Genomic DNA, 15,303 nt, shown 5'->3' with positions numbered 1-15,303 from the left:
TGAAATATTAAGATATCTTAATGTTTTTGAAAGAAGCCCTTTATACTCAAAAAGGCTGCATTTATTTGATCAAAAATATAGTGCAAATACTAATATATTGTAAAATATAAAGAACCGTTTACCACTACAGTGTTTTCAAATTTAATTTAATCCTGTGATGGAAATCTGAATTTTGAGCTCCAGTTTTCAATGTCACATGATCTATCAGAAAACATTCTAATGTGCTGATTTGGTGTTAAAGATACTATTTTTGTTCTTGTTTCTTTTATTACATCTATAAAAGGCTTTCACTTATGATCAATTTAATGCATCCTTGCTGAATAAAAGCTTTAATTACAAAAAAGTTACAAGTTTATTAATTTAAAAAAAAAACTTTACTGACCCCAGACTTTTGGAGTGTATGTGTTTCCTTGCTTCGTTGATTTTAACATTAATTTGTTTGTTTGTTGGATTATGTGCTTAGAAGCTGCAGGGTCGCCATTCGTCCACTTCTCAAGATGAGAGAGGTGCAGATTTGGTTTCTAGCCGACAAGAGGAGGAGCTCTGTGTGGCTGGGCGTGGCCTGGCCAGTTGCCAGGCAGATACAATGGGTAGCCAATCAGACTGCAGCGAGAAGGATTCCAACCTGCAGGACAGCAGTAACGATGCGGACAGCGAGGCCTCCGAGAGTGAATGGTCACCACGAATCCCATCTGTGTCCACTCACAGTAGCCCATCAGATAAACTCTCAACCGGCACGACTTCGGCCTCAACAGCACCAAATCCAAGTCTAAAACCAAACCTGAGCCCCACTTCCTTAGGCCCCATTAGACCTCAGCAGGGCGGTGCTGTAGAGCAGCTTGTCAGCGCTGTGTCCAAGCTAGGCCTGGTGCCCACTTCCACTGATACTCTACCTGTCAGTCACAGCCCAGATGAACCGTCCGAGGTCCGGGAGAGAGACCGTCAGCACCATCAAGGGGCCTTCCAAGCCCTCTGTCACAGTTACACCCCCAGCTCTAAAGAGTGCTCCGTGCAGTCCTGCCTGCATCAGTTCACCTCTGTTGAGCTGCTGATGGGCAACAACAAACTGCTGTGTGAGAACTGTACTGAGAGAAGGCAAAGACAGATGAAGAGGAGTGGTATGTATACACACATGAAATATATACAGTACTGTGCAAAAGTCTTAGGTCACTAGTATTTTCACCAACAAAAAATGGTTTAAAATCAGTTATTTCTATCTTTTGTTGTAGTGTGTCAGTAGTAAATATCAGTTTACATTTCCAAACATTATTTTTGCGATTAATTGTAATAATCCAGTGAGATTTTTGTTTGCACAAGGAGTCTGACAGCAGCAAGTGCTCCACACAGAGATCTGATCTCACCATCATCAGTCTGTCTGGAATACCATGAAGAAACAGAACAAACTGAGACAGACTCAATCCAGAAGAACTGTGGCAGTGTCTTCAAGACATTTCAAGAAACCTGCCTGCAAAGCTACCTGTGGTCACACCAAGTGATTTAATTTAGTTAAGTTAAAAGAAGTTAATTAATAAAATCTATTTATGGCATTATTTTTGATGGCATCCACACTTTATAGCTATTTTACAAGTAGCTTTGCAGATTTCTTGAAACGTTTTGGAGGGGCTATTACAGAACACTGGTTTAAATCTTTATGTAGGAATAGATTAAATAAAAAAACATAAAATGCAATTTTTGTGGCTAATCAGAAATACTGTCAAAAGTGTTGATTAGACAGTTGTTTTATGTATGTTTCAGATAAGAAGGCTGAGAAGGTGTACACCAGTGCCCGTAAACAGATGCTCATCTCGGCACTTCCTCCAGTTGTCACTCTTCACCTTAAACGATTTCACCAGGTGTGAATCCTCAGCGCTCCACACATTATAACCTGCTATGGTCATTTGTGTTGCAGTACATTTTGTGTTATTTTAGACAGTTTGTAACCTTAACACAACTGCTAGATGTATTATCACCATCAGACATAAAATTTTAAGTTTAATTAATTAAGTGCCCATTGTTGTTCTCCAAACCTATTAAAGGTGCAGTAGGAGATCTTGGAAAATTCTAACTTTAGCCTGATGGCACTGAAAGTGAACGTCCCACCCTCCCTGCAATCGCCATCCAAACCCACGCTCCCTGAATGCATATATACGCTCACAGACCAGGATACCAGAGACAACATTACTACAGGCCACATAGAAGTTTAATTCCAGTCCTTGCAGTCCTCCATACAAAGGGCATAAAAGTGTGCAAGACATAAATTTAAATAGCATTAACAAATCTGTGAATCAATGTTCCCAGGTGAAGTAAACTTCAGTGGATTTCCCCTGCTCAGGGAGTAGGGAGCAAATAACACTGTAGGGATCATATCGATTGGAACGCAGTTCATGCACAAGTGCTCACTTCTAACGAGCTGGTTATCCGAATCGGACGTGTTAACTAAGCGAGACATGCAAAATAGTGATGGGGACACGGTGTAACATTATAACAAAACTTTCAAATGTATCTAGTATGATAAAACAGATCTTCCAAGACCCATTACAAACGGGGCATTTGTTGCATCCAGTGGTGACATAATTACTGATTATAATGTCTTATACTTTCTTTTTACACGTTTCGTGCTGCGTTAACTTAAAACATGTCTGCATTTGTGATCAGAGAAACTAAAAACTACAAACGCTACTCTAAACTTGCATTTGAATCATCAGTGGCAAATACCTTAACATACGAAAACGTGCTTGCAGACTGTGAGTCATAAAAACGCAGGACTGTCCTTTGCAAAGTTTGAACTGCCCCACTTTATAGAAACAGACACCAGCATTGTAGGCTACTCTCACAGGAAATAGTCCTCATCTCTTCGTAAAATGTGCTGTACACATCTGAATATTTGGGTTGAACTGTTCTGGAACAGTGTTGAATTACAACTTAACCATTGATTTCTAGTTGTGTCCTCGGCAACAGCGAGAATAAAAGTTATGCCGCCTTCGGTGTTATGCAAATCTTCCCACATCGTGACGTGGACATGGGGGCATGTTAAAATGAGACGTTTTAGGAAGGCATGGTTGACTCTAACTTTTATAAAGAATCTCTCTTTGGATCTGAGACTTTAGTATTTGCAACTTTACAGATATTCTTTATGCAACAAGAGCTTGTAACACTCCAAAGAGAAAGGAAACATTTTAATTGCATCAGATATAACCCCTTTAATGATTGCTATCGGGATGTGAAGAGACTTTCAACCAGCATAACAAAAAAAAATTCTGAAGACAATCACCTATTGCACCTTTAACCAATCATACTTTCAAGTGTGTGTGTGTGTATGCATGTATGTATGTATGTATGTATGTATGTATGTACATATTAGTGTTCCTGTGGCTAGAGCATTGCGTTAGCAGGCCAAGGTTGTGGGTTCGATTCCCAGGGAACATGTGTTTGGTAAAACATGTTAGCCTGAATGAACTGTAAGTCACTTTAGATAAAAAGTGTCTGCTAAATGCATACATTTATTAAAAATTTAATTTAATACATATTTATATACGTATATATATATATGTGTGTGTGTGTGTGTGTGTGTGTGTGTGTGTGTGTGTGTGTGTGGGCATGGTCATGTGTTGTTTGCTTTATTGTGTGACGGTACACTGATTGAGCTTTCTTTGTCTTTTGCAGGCCGGGATGAATCTGAGGAAAGTTAATCGACATGTGGATTTTCCTCTTTTGCTAGACCTGGCACCTTTCTGCTCTGCCACGTGCAAGGTACTGATTAGAGTAAAACATATCAGTAAAGATCAATGATTTATGAATCTTTATAAAGTAGTGATTCAGTATGTGTGTGGCAGAACCTCGGGTCAGGAGAGCGTGTGCTGTACAGCTTGTATGGCATTGTGGAACACAGCGGATCAATGCGTGGTGGGCATTATGCAGCCTACGTGAAGGTTCGCACCCCCCAGCGTAAACCTGAGCAGCGCCGGAACCAGTCAGGTAGAAAGCCACACAGGCAGCAACAGTTTCCATATGCTAGTCAATGCATTTCTTTGCAGCTGGTTCTGAAAGACCTGAAAAACCTTTGAGTAAACAAATGGTTGTCTGCATTTCGGCACTGGACCACAAACTTGAAGACGTGGCTTGTTTAGTAAAGGCCAAGTGGAATTTGTTTGTAGTTTATGATCTATAGAGGTTAGTTCACCAAAAAATGAAAATAAGGCCATAAATTACTTACCGTCAAAGCATCCTAGGTAGTGTTCTAATTATGTCAAAGCTCTTAGGGGGTGCCAAAAAAGAAAACCTTGTATGATTTTTCAAAATATGATTCATATTTTTGTCTTGGCCTCTTTATCGTTGAGTTTATTTTACGGTGATCAGTGAATTAGGTGTACCAGACAATCACTAAGCAAAGGAGAATTAAATATTTACCCTAGGGGTGTGCGATATTGACAAAAAATAATAACTTAATATTTTCTGAGATTTTGTTGATAACGATAATCAGAGAGATATTTTGCTGAGTTGTGTTGCGCTGCAGGACTGCCATGGACAGCTGACTCTGTGTGATGGTCAGTTCACAGCATTGACAGAAATTAATCATTTCCAACAAGTTTAAAACTATTTTTACCTTTGTAAAGCCATTTTTTCCCTTTGTCAAATTGTATCATATTCTTAGGCTACATTTTAATTAATAAAATCAATTACAATAATATGAAATTTGGGGCTGTTACCAAACAAATAAAATCGTTACCAACAAAATGTATTTTTGCAATGCAGTGGAAACACAGAAGTGGGATCTGAAGTGGCATTTAGATGCATATACACTCTGTTTAATGCAAGACATGAATGTATTTAACCTGCAGATGCAAACATGAATAATGTTTTTATATTTTAATCCTAAAACGTTAATACTGATATTTGAAATTAGTTGGGCGATGTCTACCAATTTGGATCAGCTTAACATTGTGATGTCTGTCAGCCATTGGCAATGGACAATGATATCATCTATAAGCCTAACCCTATTTGAAATTATAAAAAAAAAAAAAAAAAGGTACTTTAAATGTGAAATTAAAGCTGCCAGTAGGTGGCACCAAGTAACTGTAAATAAGTAAGTCATTGCGATTGAACGAATCATTTAAATGGTTGATTCATTCAGGAATGAAACACCAGGCGCCAAACAGTGCTGTGGCTTTGTTTGGAACCATCTTTGTTCCAAACACAGTATTCATACCCCTTAATTTTTTCACATTTTATGTTGCTACCTTATAAAATTCCTTTTTTTTTTTCTCGAATCACATTCATCCAGGGCCGTACAGTTCAACTACGGATCAACTACGACAGCCTACATCGCACATCCTGTGATGTGACTATCCTGGATTCGTACATCGCGATAACGATGCTTAAACGATACATCATGCAGCCCTATTATACACCATACTGACATAGCAAAAACAGAATTGTCACAACTTTGTAAATTTATTAAAAATTAAAAACTGAATTAAGCATATTGCATAAGTATTCATACCCTTAACTAAATATTTAGCTAAAGCATTGTTTGATGCAACAATCTTTGCTCATCAGCATTTGGCAATTATCTGCCATTCTTCTCATCTCTTCAACTGTTAAACTCTGTCAGGTTGGATGAGGGCAGATGCACATTTTCAGGTTTATAAATATTGGTTTGGGTTCAAGCTCAGGCTGTGGCTGGGCCACTCAAGGACATTTATAGAACTGACTATAAGCCACTCTTGCTGTGTGCTTAGGGTCATTGTCCTGTTGAAAGATTAAACTTCTGCCTAGTCTGAGATTCTAAATGCTCAGGACTGTTTTCATCAAGGCATCAATTCTACTCTGACGAGTCCCTCAGTCCCTGCCACTGAAAAACAGCCCCGCAGCATGAGGCTGCTACCAGCACACTTTACTTTTGGGATGATACTGTGCAGGTGAAGAGCAGAACTGGTTTCCTTCAAACATGATGCTTTGAATTGAGGTTCATCAAACCAGATAATATTGTTTCTCACAGTCTGAGGGTCTTTTAGGTGGTGTTTTGTAAATTCCAAGCGTGTTTTCATGTGTCTTAACTGAAGAGAGGATTGAGTTTGGCCACACCACCATAAAGACCAGATCGGTAGAGTGTTGTAGTGATGCTTGTCCTTCTTTAGATTTCTCCTATCTCCACATATGATCATGGAACTGTAACTAGAGTGAACATCAGCTTCTTATAACCACTCTAACCGAAGCCCTTCTTCATCAGTTGCTCAGTTTGGCAAAATGTAAAAAACTTGTTTTTCTGCCTTACAATTATGATGTATGGAGTGTATATTGTTGTGGGGGAAAAAAACTAATTTAAAGCAGTTTAACATAAGGCAGAAACAAAATAAAATGTGGAATGGGGTATGAATACATTCGCAAAGCACTGTAAGTCTCTTAATATTAACTTCTTGTTTATTGAACTTGTATAAAATCAGTATGACAAAAAAAAGTCACTCTTCATATGATATTTATATTAACTATATGAAATTATATATCTTGAATTTTGGGGGTCCCTTAATGCTTATGGGTGGTCCAGGACCTCCCCAGTCCCCCCTCAATTTGATCACTGATCCTAGGTGTATATGACTTTCTTCTTTCAGACAAACCCAGTCAGAGTTATAAAAAAAAAAAATAGTCTTTGATCTTTCAAGCTGTTAAATGGCACTCAGAGGATGTGCTTTCAGTGCTTCAGTCCAAAAGAAGTTAAATAAAAAGCTCCCATCTATCGTAAAAAGTGTCTAACATGGCTCCGGGGGTGGACAAAGTCCTCCTGTAGCGAATCAATGGGTAAAAAAAAAAAAAAAAAAAAACAGAACAGAAAAAACATATTTAAAACGTAATAATTTAATCTAGCTTGCACATGGATCGCTCAGAAGTGACAAACACAGAAGCACAGGGGAGACAAAACAGCTGTCACTAATGAGAAGTACAAAACAAGGATTTGCAAAGAAGAATGTTAGAGGATTTCGATATAATCCAAGAGGAGACTGGTTTTCCTTTGCTAAAGTAAGGAAACTTTGCTTCCTTTGCTCCTGTTAACAGACGTTGGTTTTCACGACACTCACCGGCACATGGGCAGTGCTGACCTCATACGTCATCCTCCCGGAGCTGCTTCCTTGTTCTACTGATGGGGCAAACTACATTATATTATATTTTGAATATGGATATTTTTCTTACAAAAACACATTGTATATAAATATATAAATATTTTTTTTTATGGATGGGCACTTTTTATTAACTTCTTTTGGACTGAAGCACTACAGCACCCACTAAATGCCATTAAACAGCTTGAAAGATCAAAGACCATTTTTAATATAACTCCGACTGGATTCGTCTGTATTGAGGGTGAGTAATTTATGGCATAATTTTAATGTTACACAGTCTCTAAAAGAGTCACTGAATGGAAGCATCTTTTTTGCTTCTGTCTCCACACTTTTTTTTAGTTTCCTTTTATTGTGCTTCCATTTTAAGGAATGTTAAAATGGCAAAAGTGCAAATAGTACGTCAAATCATTTGGGATGCTTAAATAGTTCCTGTAGAATGAGGAGGATTGATTCTCACATAAAAAATATTGATCTTAAGTGTTTTGAACAAGTAATTTTTATTAAAAAGTAGACCACTCTACAGAAGATAGAGACACATCATGTGTTGTCATTTCATCTTTAATGAAGGCAAAGCTAAAGGTGGCATTTTATTAAAATAGGTTAATTATTGTGATTGTGTTGTAATTAAAGGTTATTTTAGTATTAATTGTGTTCTGTAATTTTTAAAGGGGTCCTATTATGCTCTTTTACAAAGTCTTGATTTTATTTGGGGGATAGGCTCTCATTCTAGGTTGTTCGAAAACATTATTTTTCACTTATTTTACATTATTACAACACATCTCTCCCCAGTCTGGCATGACCCGCCCGAATAGTTCCTGTATCAAATGAAGGCCCGCCTTCTGAAATATGAAATGTGCTGTGATTGGTTAGCTGGGCTAGTGTGTGTTTTGATGGGCACCATTTGGCGCCTGCTCGGGAAATGTCATACTCTGTGAGCTTCAGTGTAAATATTTGTCAAAATCAAATAAATTTGAGCGTGATTTAAACCCGGATGATTGTAAGCACTCTAAGTTCGTGTGCTTTGGGAAAGCTAGCGTGTCTCTGACATAGTGATAACACAAGTTATCTTCTCTTGAGCAGCTCAACCAGGTCTCGTCCAATTCGTCTGTATTTGTGATATCACAAATCCCAGAAAATATGCGTTGTAGTCCAAACGAGTTGTTCGTTGTAGTTTTTGACAAGTGATTTCTGTTAAACAAAATGTCATTTTGAAGTGTACTTTGAGTTTTGTATCTTTGTGGTCTTTTTTTTATGCTTAGACAGCAACATTACAGACTAACTACAGTTGAAAAAGCATAATAAGCATAATAGGACCCCTTTAATAACTGATAAATACAGTAGTATCAAGTGGATGTTTTGGAGTTAAGAACTAAATTATTGATTTCAAATATGTTAAATGTGGATGTTCTCTGAAAACTAATATCAATTTGTTTTTTAGGTTCCAGAGAGGCCAGCTCAGCCCCACAAGGCCAGTGGGTGTATGTTAGTGACACCAACGTACAGACTGTACCGGAGTCCAGAGTGCTGAACTCTCAAGCTTATTTACTTTTCTATGAAGAACTCCTATAGATCCAGACGGACGCGTGAATGCAAGATGATCCAGACAAATGCAAAACGCAATATCAGCTCCGACAACAGCGAGCACTTACTGCATGACTGTATCCCTGTATTTTAACATAGGATTCCATGTACTAAAATCTTTGTCTTATGGCTCATTCATTACTCAGTGTGATCTGAATTAAAAATGGGATCCATTATTATCGATGTAAAAGATTATGAGTTTAAGTTATTTTAGATTTGAGTTTAACTTTTTTTTTTTTTTTTTTTTTTTTTTTGGAGAGGGTGAAATTGCCAAAGAGTAATTTAGGATAAATATTTATACAATATATGATATGAGAGGGAGGATTGTGCCAAAAGAGTCTATAACCTCTGTTGTGAAAGGAAAACTCAGCACAATATGCAGCTGTTGTTTCAGAGCTGTTTAAACAAGTCATATCCTGCACTGGATCACACAAACTAGTCACACACACATAGATACGCAAACAACATGTCATCATTTACTTGGAGACAATTTAATATTCACAAGGTTGCTTGAAAACAATAGAATAAATTGTCATTTGCTGATTTTCATTTATTTTTGTGTTAACATTTAACTTTGGTTTGCTTGCTCAGTACTAATGTTTTTGAATGTAGTTTGATTCAAATCATAGAAGTGGGCCCTCTTGTAAAGTTTCATGAATGTATAACTTGAGAACATGACTCTAATGGATAAGGAGTTTGTGCAATATTCCTGGACTTTGTCTCATGCCTCATTTATCTATTTCAGAAATGAATAAGAGTAAAAAAGAAAACTATTTCTTATTATTTCCCCTCATGATTTTTGAAACCACATCAGTGCCTACAGTTTATGAGGGCTGAGATCTTTTTGCATGTCTTTAGAAAAGTATTCCTCCAAGAGTATAAAGAGAACAGTTTGTGTATATACTGATTAGAAATATACATCATTGTATGTAAAATATGTATCTTGCTCAATACTATTTATTCTGTTTACCACAACACCATAGATTTCTGTGGTGTATAAGTCTTCAGGGTTCCTCTTCTACGGCTTGAATTTTGTGAACATAATCCAGTACAAAATCATTTAAAATGATAATTTAAATACATTTAGTGGAAGAAAACCTTTGAGTGGGTTTGAAATTATTTCATCTGGTAACATTTGGGGTCTCTGGGTGCCGTGTCTCTCTTTCTCTTTCCGGAGATGTTGTCTGCCATTAGTATCCCCTGTCGCCACAAATCCCAGGATGCCATTTTCACTCTGTCCTCGGCTGAGATTCGGCGTGACGGGTGCAAAGGCGTGCTGTTTTAGACCATGTCGCTGACTGGTGAAGAGGAGGTGGGTGTGGAATCAGAAAAGGGCAACGTCCGAAACAATCGTGTCCTGCCTTGCTCCTCTCCTCATTCCATTACATTCAAATCAAGACGGTTATCAGTTACAACAGAAGAGTAAAAACACCAACAAGAGTGTGCAATCTTTGCAAAGCATGTCTATTTAAAAAAAAAACAGGGCTCTCTTTCAGGGAGGTTGTGTGAGTGATTTAATGCGAGGTAATGATTGGATGTGTTTCCCTCAGTCATTGGAAGTGACAGAGAAACCTGATATGAGGGACGGGTGGAGCTGATTTTGCTTTCAGAAGAACCCGTTGAAAGTGAAGGGAGCCATTCAGACATATCCGAGTGGAAAAGGGTTTTTGCTTTTCTTCATACCTTCAGGGCAGACATAACAAGTGGTTCGAGATGATGGCTTGTTATCTTTTTTGACCCAGCTGTGTTTCTGCATTACTCTACAGCATGTAACCTCTTCTGTCACTCTTTCAAATGCAATTCTGTCTGTTTGGGGTGGCAAGGGAGGCTGGGTGAAATATATTCCATCACTGGATTCCACTAAAACTGTATGATATGAATTCTTGGTTTTAAACCAGCCCTACTGTATGTATACATATATCTGCTATGATGTGTTAAAGATGCCAGAGAGGTTATCTGAAATGCCTAGTGTATTCAGCTCTTCTGTGCTTTTCAATTCTTGGTTTGTTGAAGGTTTGCCTTCAAAATTCCTTCATTCCACACAAGCTTCAGTCGTAGTGTGGTATTGAATTGCTCGCTGAAACATACATACAGTATGGCGTGTCAGTAAATACCATACCACTCTTGTCTTTGAAACTAAATTGAAAGAATTTTTAAAAAAGCAACCGAAGGACCTAAAAGAAAAGATTGTTATGTTAGATTTTTATGTAATAATACAATATATGTCTAGTGTATTTATTGTCATGGGAACTGGTTTTTGGAATTTAAGATGTTCATGTTCATTTAAACTGTCTAGTGGTATGACACTTCCATAGCTTTTAATTAATACAAGGCCTAAAATTGCTTGCGTAAATCTCTCTTTTTTTTCTCTCACTCTCTATCTATTAAAATATATGTAAACCTCAAGACTCAAAGTGGTTGTCAGCTGGGGGCTGGCGTGGACCCACTGGAAATTATATATATATATATATATATATATATATATATATATATATATATATATATATATATATATATATAAAAATAGAAATCAAGATGTAAGCTGACATAGTATTTCTTTTTTTAATGTGTTCCCCCAACAACTGTAACATATTTTATTTTTATTATAGTCTTAAAAAGTCATGGTAATGGGGGTCCATAAACATAAATAAGAAAAACCATTTAAAATCATAGTTATATAAATTCAGTTTATAAACTTAATTATATGCAGATGTATATATAACACAAATATGCATACAATTTTTACAATATTCTTTAAAAAAGGCTATCTTTTAGGCTAATAATTTTTCCTTGCTAGGTTCAGCAAATTTAGGTTATTCTTTCAGACTTTTAAATCATACAGTGAAATCGGATTTTAAGATTATTTAAAATGATTATATTTAATAATAATAATAATAATAAACAATAAAAAATGTGTATAGAAAGGGGTCATATAATATCATTTTCACGTGCGCCACAAAAAAGTCCCTTTAATATTCTATACTCTCTATATTATGTATATTTATATGGTATTCTATTGGCTGCATCCAAACACTCTAAAATGCCTTTGGAGGCAGGCAGCATTCCAATGCAGAAAGGCATCAAGGCACGTTTAAATCTAAATTCTCACTTCCTATAGGCTAGTGACAATGCCCCTGAATTTTCGAGATACCCCTACCGGAGGTAGAACTAAAGCCAACAATGTTTTTCCTCATCTCTAAGGTCTCCCATATATGAAATGGATTCTTGGCTAAAAATATTTTACTGCTAAGATTGTTAAATTAACAGATATTGTTATACACCACAAAACCAATAAAGGACTAAAATATAGCCTGTCCGTATGGGAGTTAAGGCATATAAACTAATGCAGATCAATCACACAAGCTCTGAGAGCTTTGAAACTTGACATGTTTGTAGTCAGGAAGTTGATTTAACTACTAGAAAAGACTGGATGTGAATATCTTGATGTATGGAATAAATAGACACATGTAAAGACATATCTAAAATAAGCGGACATGCACAAATTTAATATCTATGCAGAATGTTTTCATTTACTTTGTGCTTGCTTTGCCTGGCATTATTATAGAAACACATATGATGGCTTGTTGGAAAGGTGGGGTTGTGCTGAATCCAGCAATACCAAATATGTAAATATATAATAAAAGAGAAGTGTTCTGTCACTCAATGTATGAGGTGTCCAAAATGAATGAAAATGGAACACTGACATAATTGAGTCCAAACCCATTCATTATCAGTGGTGAGAAGAATGTTGACAAATTCAAATATAAGAGACATCAAAAAATATTTAATATGGCACCTTTTACTATATGGAAACAAAGATTGAAATTGAAAGATAACACCTTACCATAGCACAAACAGGAGACCAGGAGTTTTAACTTAATGAACGTTTTAATAAAACTATAACTTAACTGCACACAATACAACTTAAATTACTGTCTTAAATAAAACAAATGGCAATCTAACTAAAAAAACAAACACTCTTCGGGGAAATGAGCCCTGTCTTCTCAGGCTGTTTAGTTTATTTTCTAGCAGCAACCATTTGGAACATCAACTGCTTTTGGTAACCATTGGAGAAGGGTCTGGCTGCAGACTTGCACTTGCACTCTCAGACACTGCTTCTGCTAGCGACGTCACTTGCAGTCTTTATTTTTTATTTTGTTCTATTTATTGATAACTTTTTGTTTGAATTTCCCAACATTTTATAACAGTTGCCATGTGGCGAAGACAAGAAAAAATAAACTAAATTACAATGTCAATTGCAATCGCTACTTGCACTCTGGTACCTGTGACTTCACTTGCAATCAACACAAATCTTGCATGTTGCCAGTGGAGACAAGACGCTGTGGTTGTGATTAAACGATTAAAACTAATTTAGTACTATAACGTACAGGGTCCTGCAAGAAAAAGACAAGCACAGACCTTGGCCACAGAACAGCAGAATATGAACGCAATGCACAAAGTCTTTCGTTAAGCGTTTTCCTCCTGTAGAAAAAAACTAACACTTAATGTGGCATAATGTATTCAGACACATTAAGTTCAATTAAAAGACCAAATTCGATATATAGTTATTATTCAATGTACTACAAGGCACGCAAATGGCTATGAACACAATGTGCAAACTTTGTCCTCCCATACAACATAACGCTTAATGTGGACTAATAACAGACTAAGATGATAAAGACAATTTAGTAGGCCTAGCCTAGCCTATATGTCTTGTTGTTGACTCTAAGTATATACAGACCCGCAAATATGAACGGGCATTATGCATTAAGTGATTTTAAAAGGATCAACTCTGTACAGGCAAGCAGACGAGTACAGAACGCAGTGCGTTAAATTGTACATTCAACGTTTTCCTCCTATAGAAAATCATTATAAATAAAACACATAATGTAGGTTAATGGACAAAGACAGTGATATAAACAAGTTGTAGACAGTTTATTCTATATTGAAAAATGCTTAATGTGAAACTTTGCGTGTTGCGTTTATTCTGGGCTCACCTGCTTGCCTGTACATATTAGTTATGTATTTTAATAAAGTAGAGAAACATTGAGTTTGGCCTTTCTCATCTATGTCCATTATGCCACATTTTGCAGTATGTGAGGAAAATACTATATACATATTCCTTATATTAATGAACTGTACATTTAATTTGATATTTTAATAGCATCTTAATATATTAAGCCATGTTAAGTGTTTTGTTTCTACGCTTAGCTAGAGACGTCACAGGTAGCGGAGAGTTCAAGTAGCAATTGCAAGTGACATTGTAATTTAGTTTCTTTTTTCTTGTCTTCACCACCTGGCTTTATAAAATGTTGGGAAATTCAAACGAAAAGTAATAAAAAAAAATAAACAAAATAAAAAATAAAGACTGCAAGTGATGTCACTAGCGGAAGTGCAAATGTCTGAGTGTGCAAGTCTGAGAGTGCAAGTACAAGCCTGCAGCCAGACCCTCTTGAAACATTTTGGGGTCAACCCCCCATGATGTTACAACTGCAACACACCACTCATCCACATTGTCATCAGTGACAAAGTGGGTCATATTTGGACAGTCAGGGCAAGAGCAAAACCCTGTGCAGGTCAAGCCCACAGAAAGACACTGGCATTTGGTGGCATCGGTGCAGTTTCCGTCTTTACAGTAGAGGTGGGTGAACTCCTTTAGGTGCTGGTGCCTTCTGGAACATCACAGATTAAATGCAGCCACCTTCTCTGAGCCTCCATCCTCTACAAACTGGGATCCAGAGAAGAGTTTTGGCCAGGTGGCTGGCATCTTCTGTTGGGGGTAGATTTGCTGCTGACACCTCAGCTCATCCAGGTTGGTACAAGGATGCCCATCTTGGTGCCTCTTCTTTGTCTTTCAAGATCTTTGATTGAGTGTTGGTGGTCATATCTATCAAAAACTATAACGACACAGCTGTTACCTTCCTTTCCCATTAAAGTTGCGATCTTTTTCCAGACACACTCACCCAGGTCATTGTATGTTTGAAAGGCTGAATCATTGAGACTTTGAAGAAGATCCATGCCATCAATGATATATGCTGATGGTTATTTTACACTTGGCAGCTGCTGTTGTCTTCTTTATGCTTCCATCATCAAAAAACAAAGAGGGTGGGACAAAATCATGTTTAATCTGAGATACGAGATTTTTATGACTTGGGAGCGGGGAGATACGAGGTTATGCACTCATTGATAAGAATGATACAGACACAGACGTCGCTGCTGCCAGCAGTGTTCATCAAAGTCTGCGGTCGTGTCGAGCCTTTTGACAAGAGATAAGGCTTTAAGGGGTAACTAAACCCCTGGTCAGAGCCTGACTCCACCCACTGGCAATATTTGAAAAATGCTGAAAAGTGGGCAGAGCACAGCGGAGATAGAGGGGACAAACCAAGGGCAGGGCTGAGCCGGTGGGGTGTGAACCTGAGACCCTCAGTGAGAGATTAATTGACAGCTGCTGTTAGAGTCGCTAAAATGGAGAGTGACTCTAGTGACGCAAGTAGTTTTGCAACAGAGCGTTCATTTGAAGTAGAGGACTTTTCTCCCCCACCTTCACCTGAAGTGGAGGATGTCGAGGTGTCTGAGGACACAGGGCCAGGGCCTGAGCCATATCAATTCA

The 15,303-nt window shown here is 37.4% G+C and overlaps 1 protein-coding gene across 2 annotated transcripts in view; it reads left to right on the top strand.

Annotated features, from left to right (window-relative positions):
• LOC127974991 (ubiquitin carboxyl-terminal hydrolase 45) overlaps nucleotides 1-9,790 on the top strand; it is a 35,812-nt gene extending 26,022 nt beyond the window's left edge. The window contains exons 14-18 of one of the 2 annotated variants that reach the window (XM_052578667.1): nucleotides 464-1,118; nucleotides 1,756-1,853; nucleotides 3,664-3,750; nucleotides 3,834-3,975; nucleotides 8,551-9,790. In XM_052578667.1, the coding sequence (XP_052434627.1) occupies nucleotides 464-1,118; nucleotides 1,756-1,853; nucleotides 3,664-3,750; nucleotides 3,834-3,975; nucleotides 8,551-8,681 (1,113 nt within the window). In that variant the 3' untranslated portion in view covers nucleotides 8,682-9,790. The other variant, XM_052578668.1, reaches the window with a different exon arrangement.
• Nucleotides 9,791-15,303: the final 5,513 nt, after the last annotated feature.

The sequence above is a fragment of the Carassius gibelio genome, chromosome B16, assembly GCF_023724105.1.
Source record: "Carassius gibelio isolate Cgi1373 ecotype wild population from Czech Republic chromosome B16, carGib1.2-hapl.c, whole genome shotgun sequence".
Lineage (NCBI taxonomy): Eukaryota > Metazoa > Chordata > Actinopteri > Cypriniformes > Cyprinidae > Carassius > Carassius gibelio.
The sequence above is the reverse complement of the archived record's forward strand: the minus strand, read 5'-3'. Positions and strand labels throughout refer to the sequence as shown.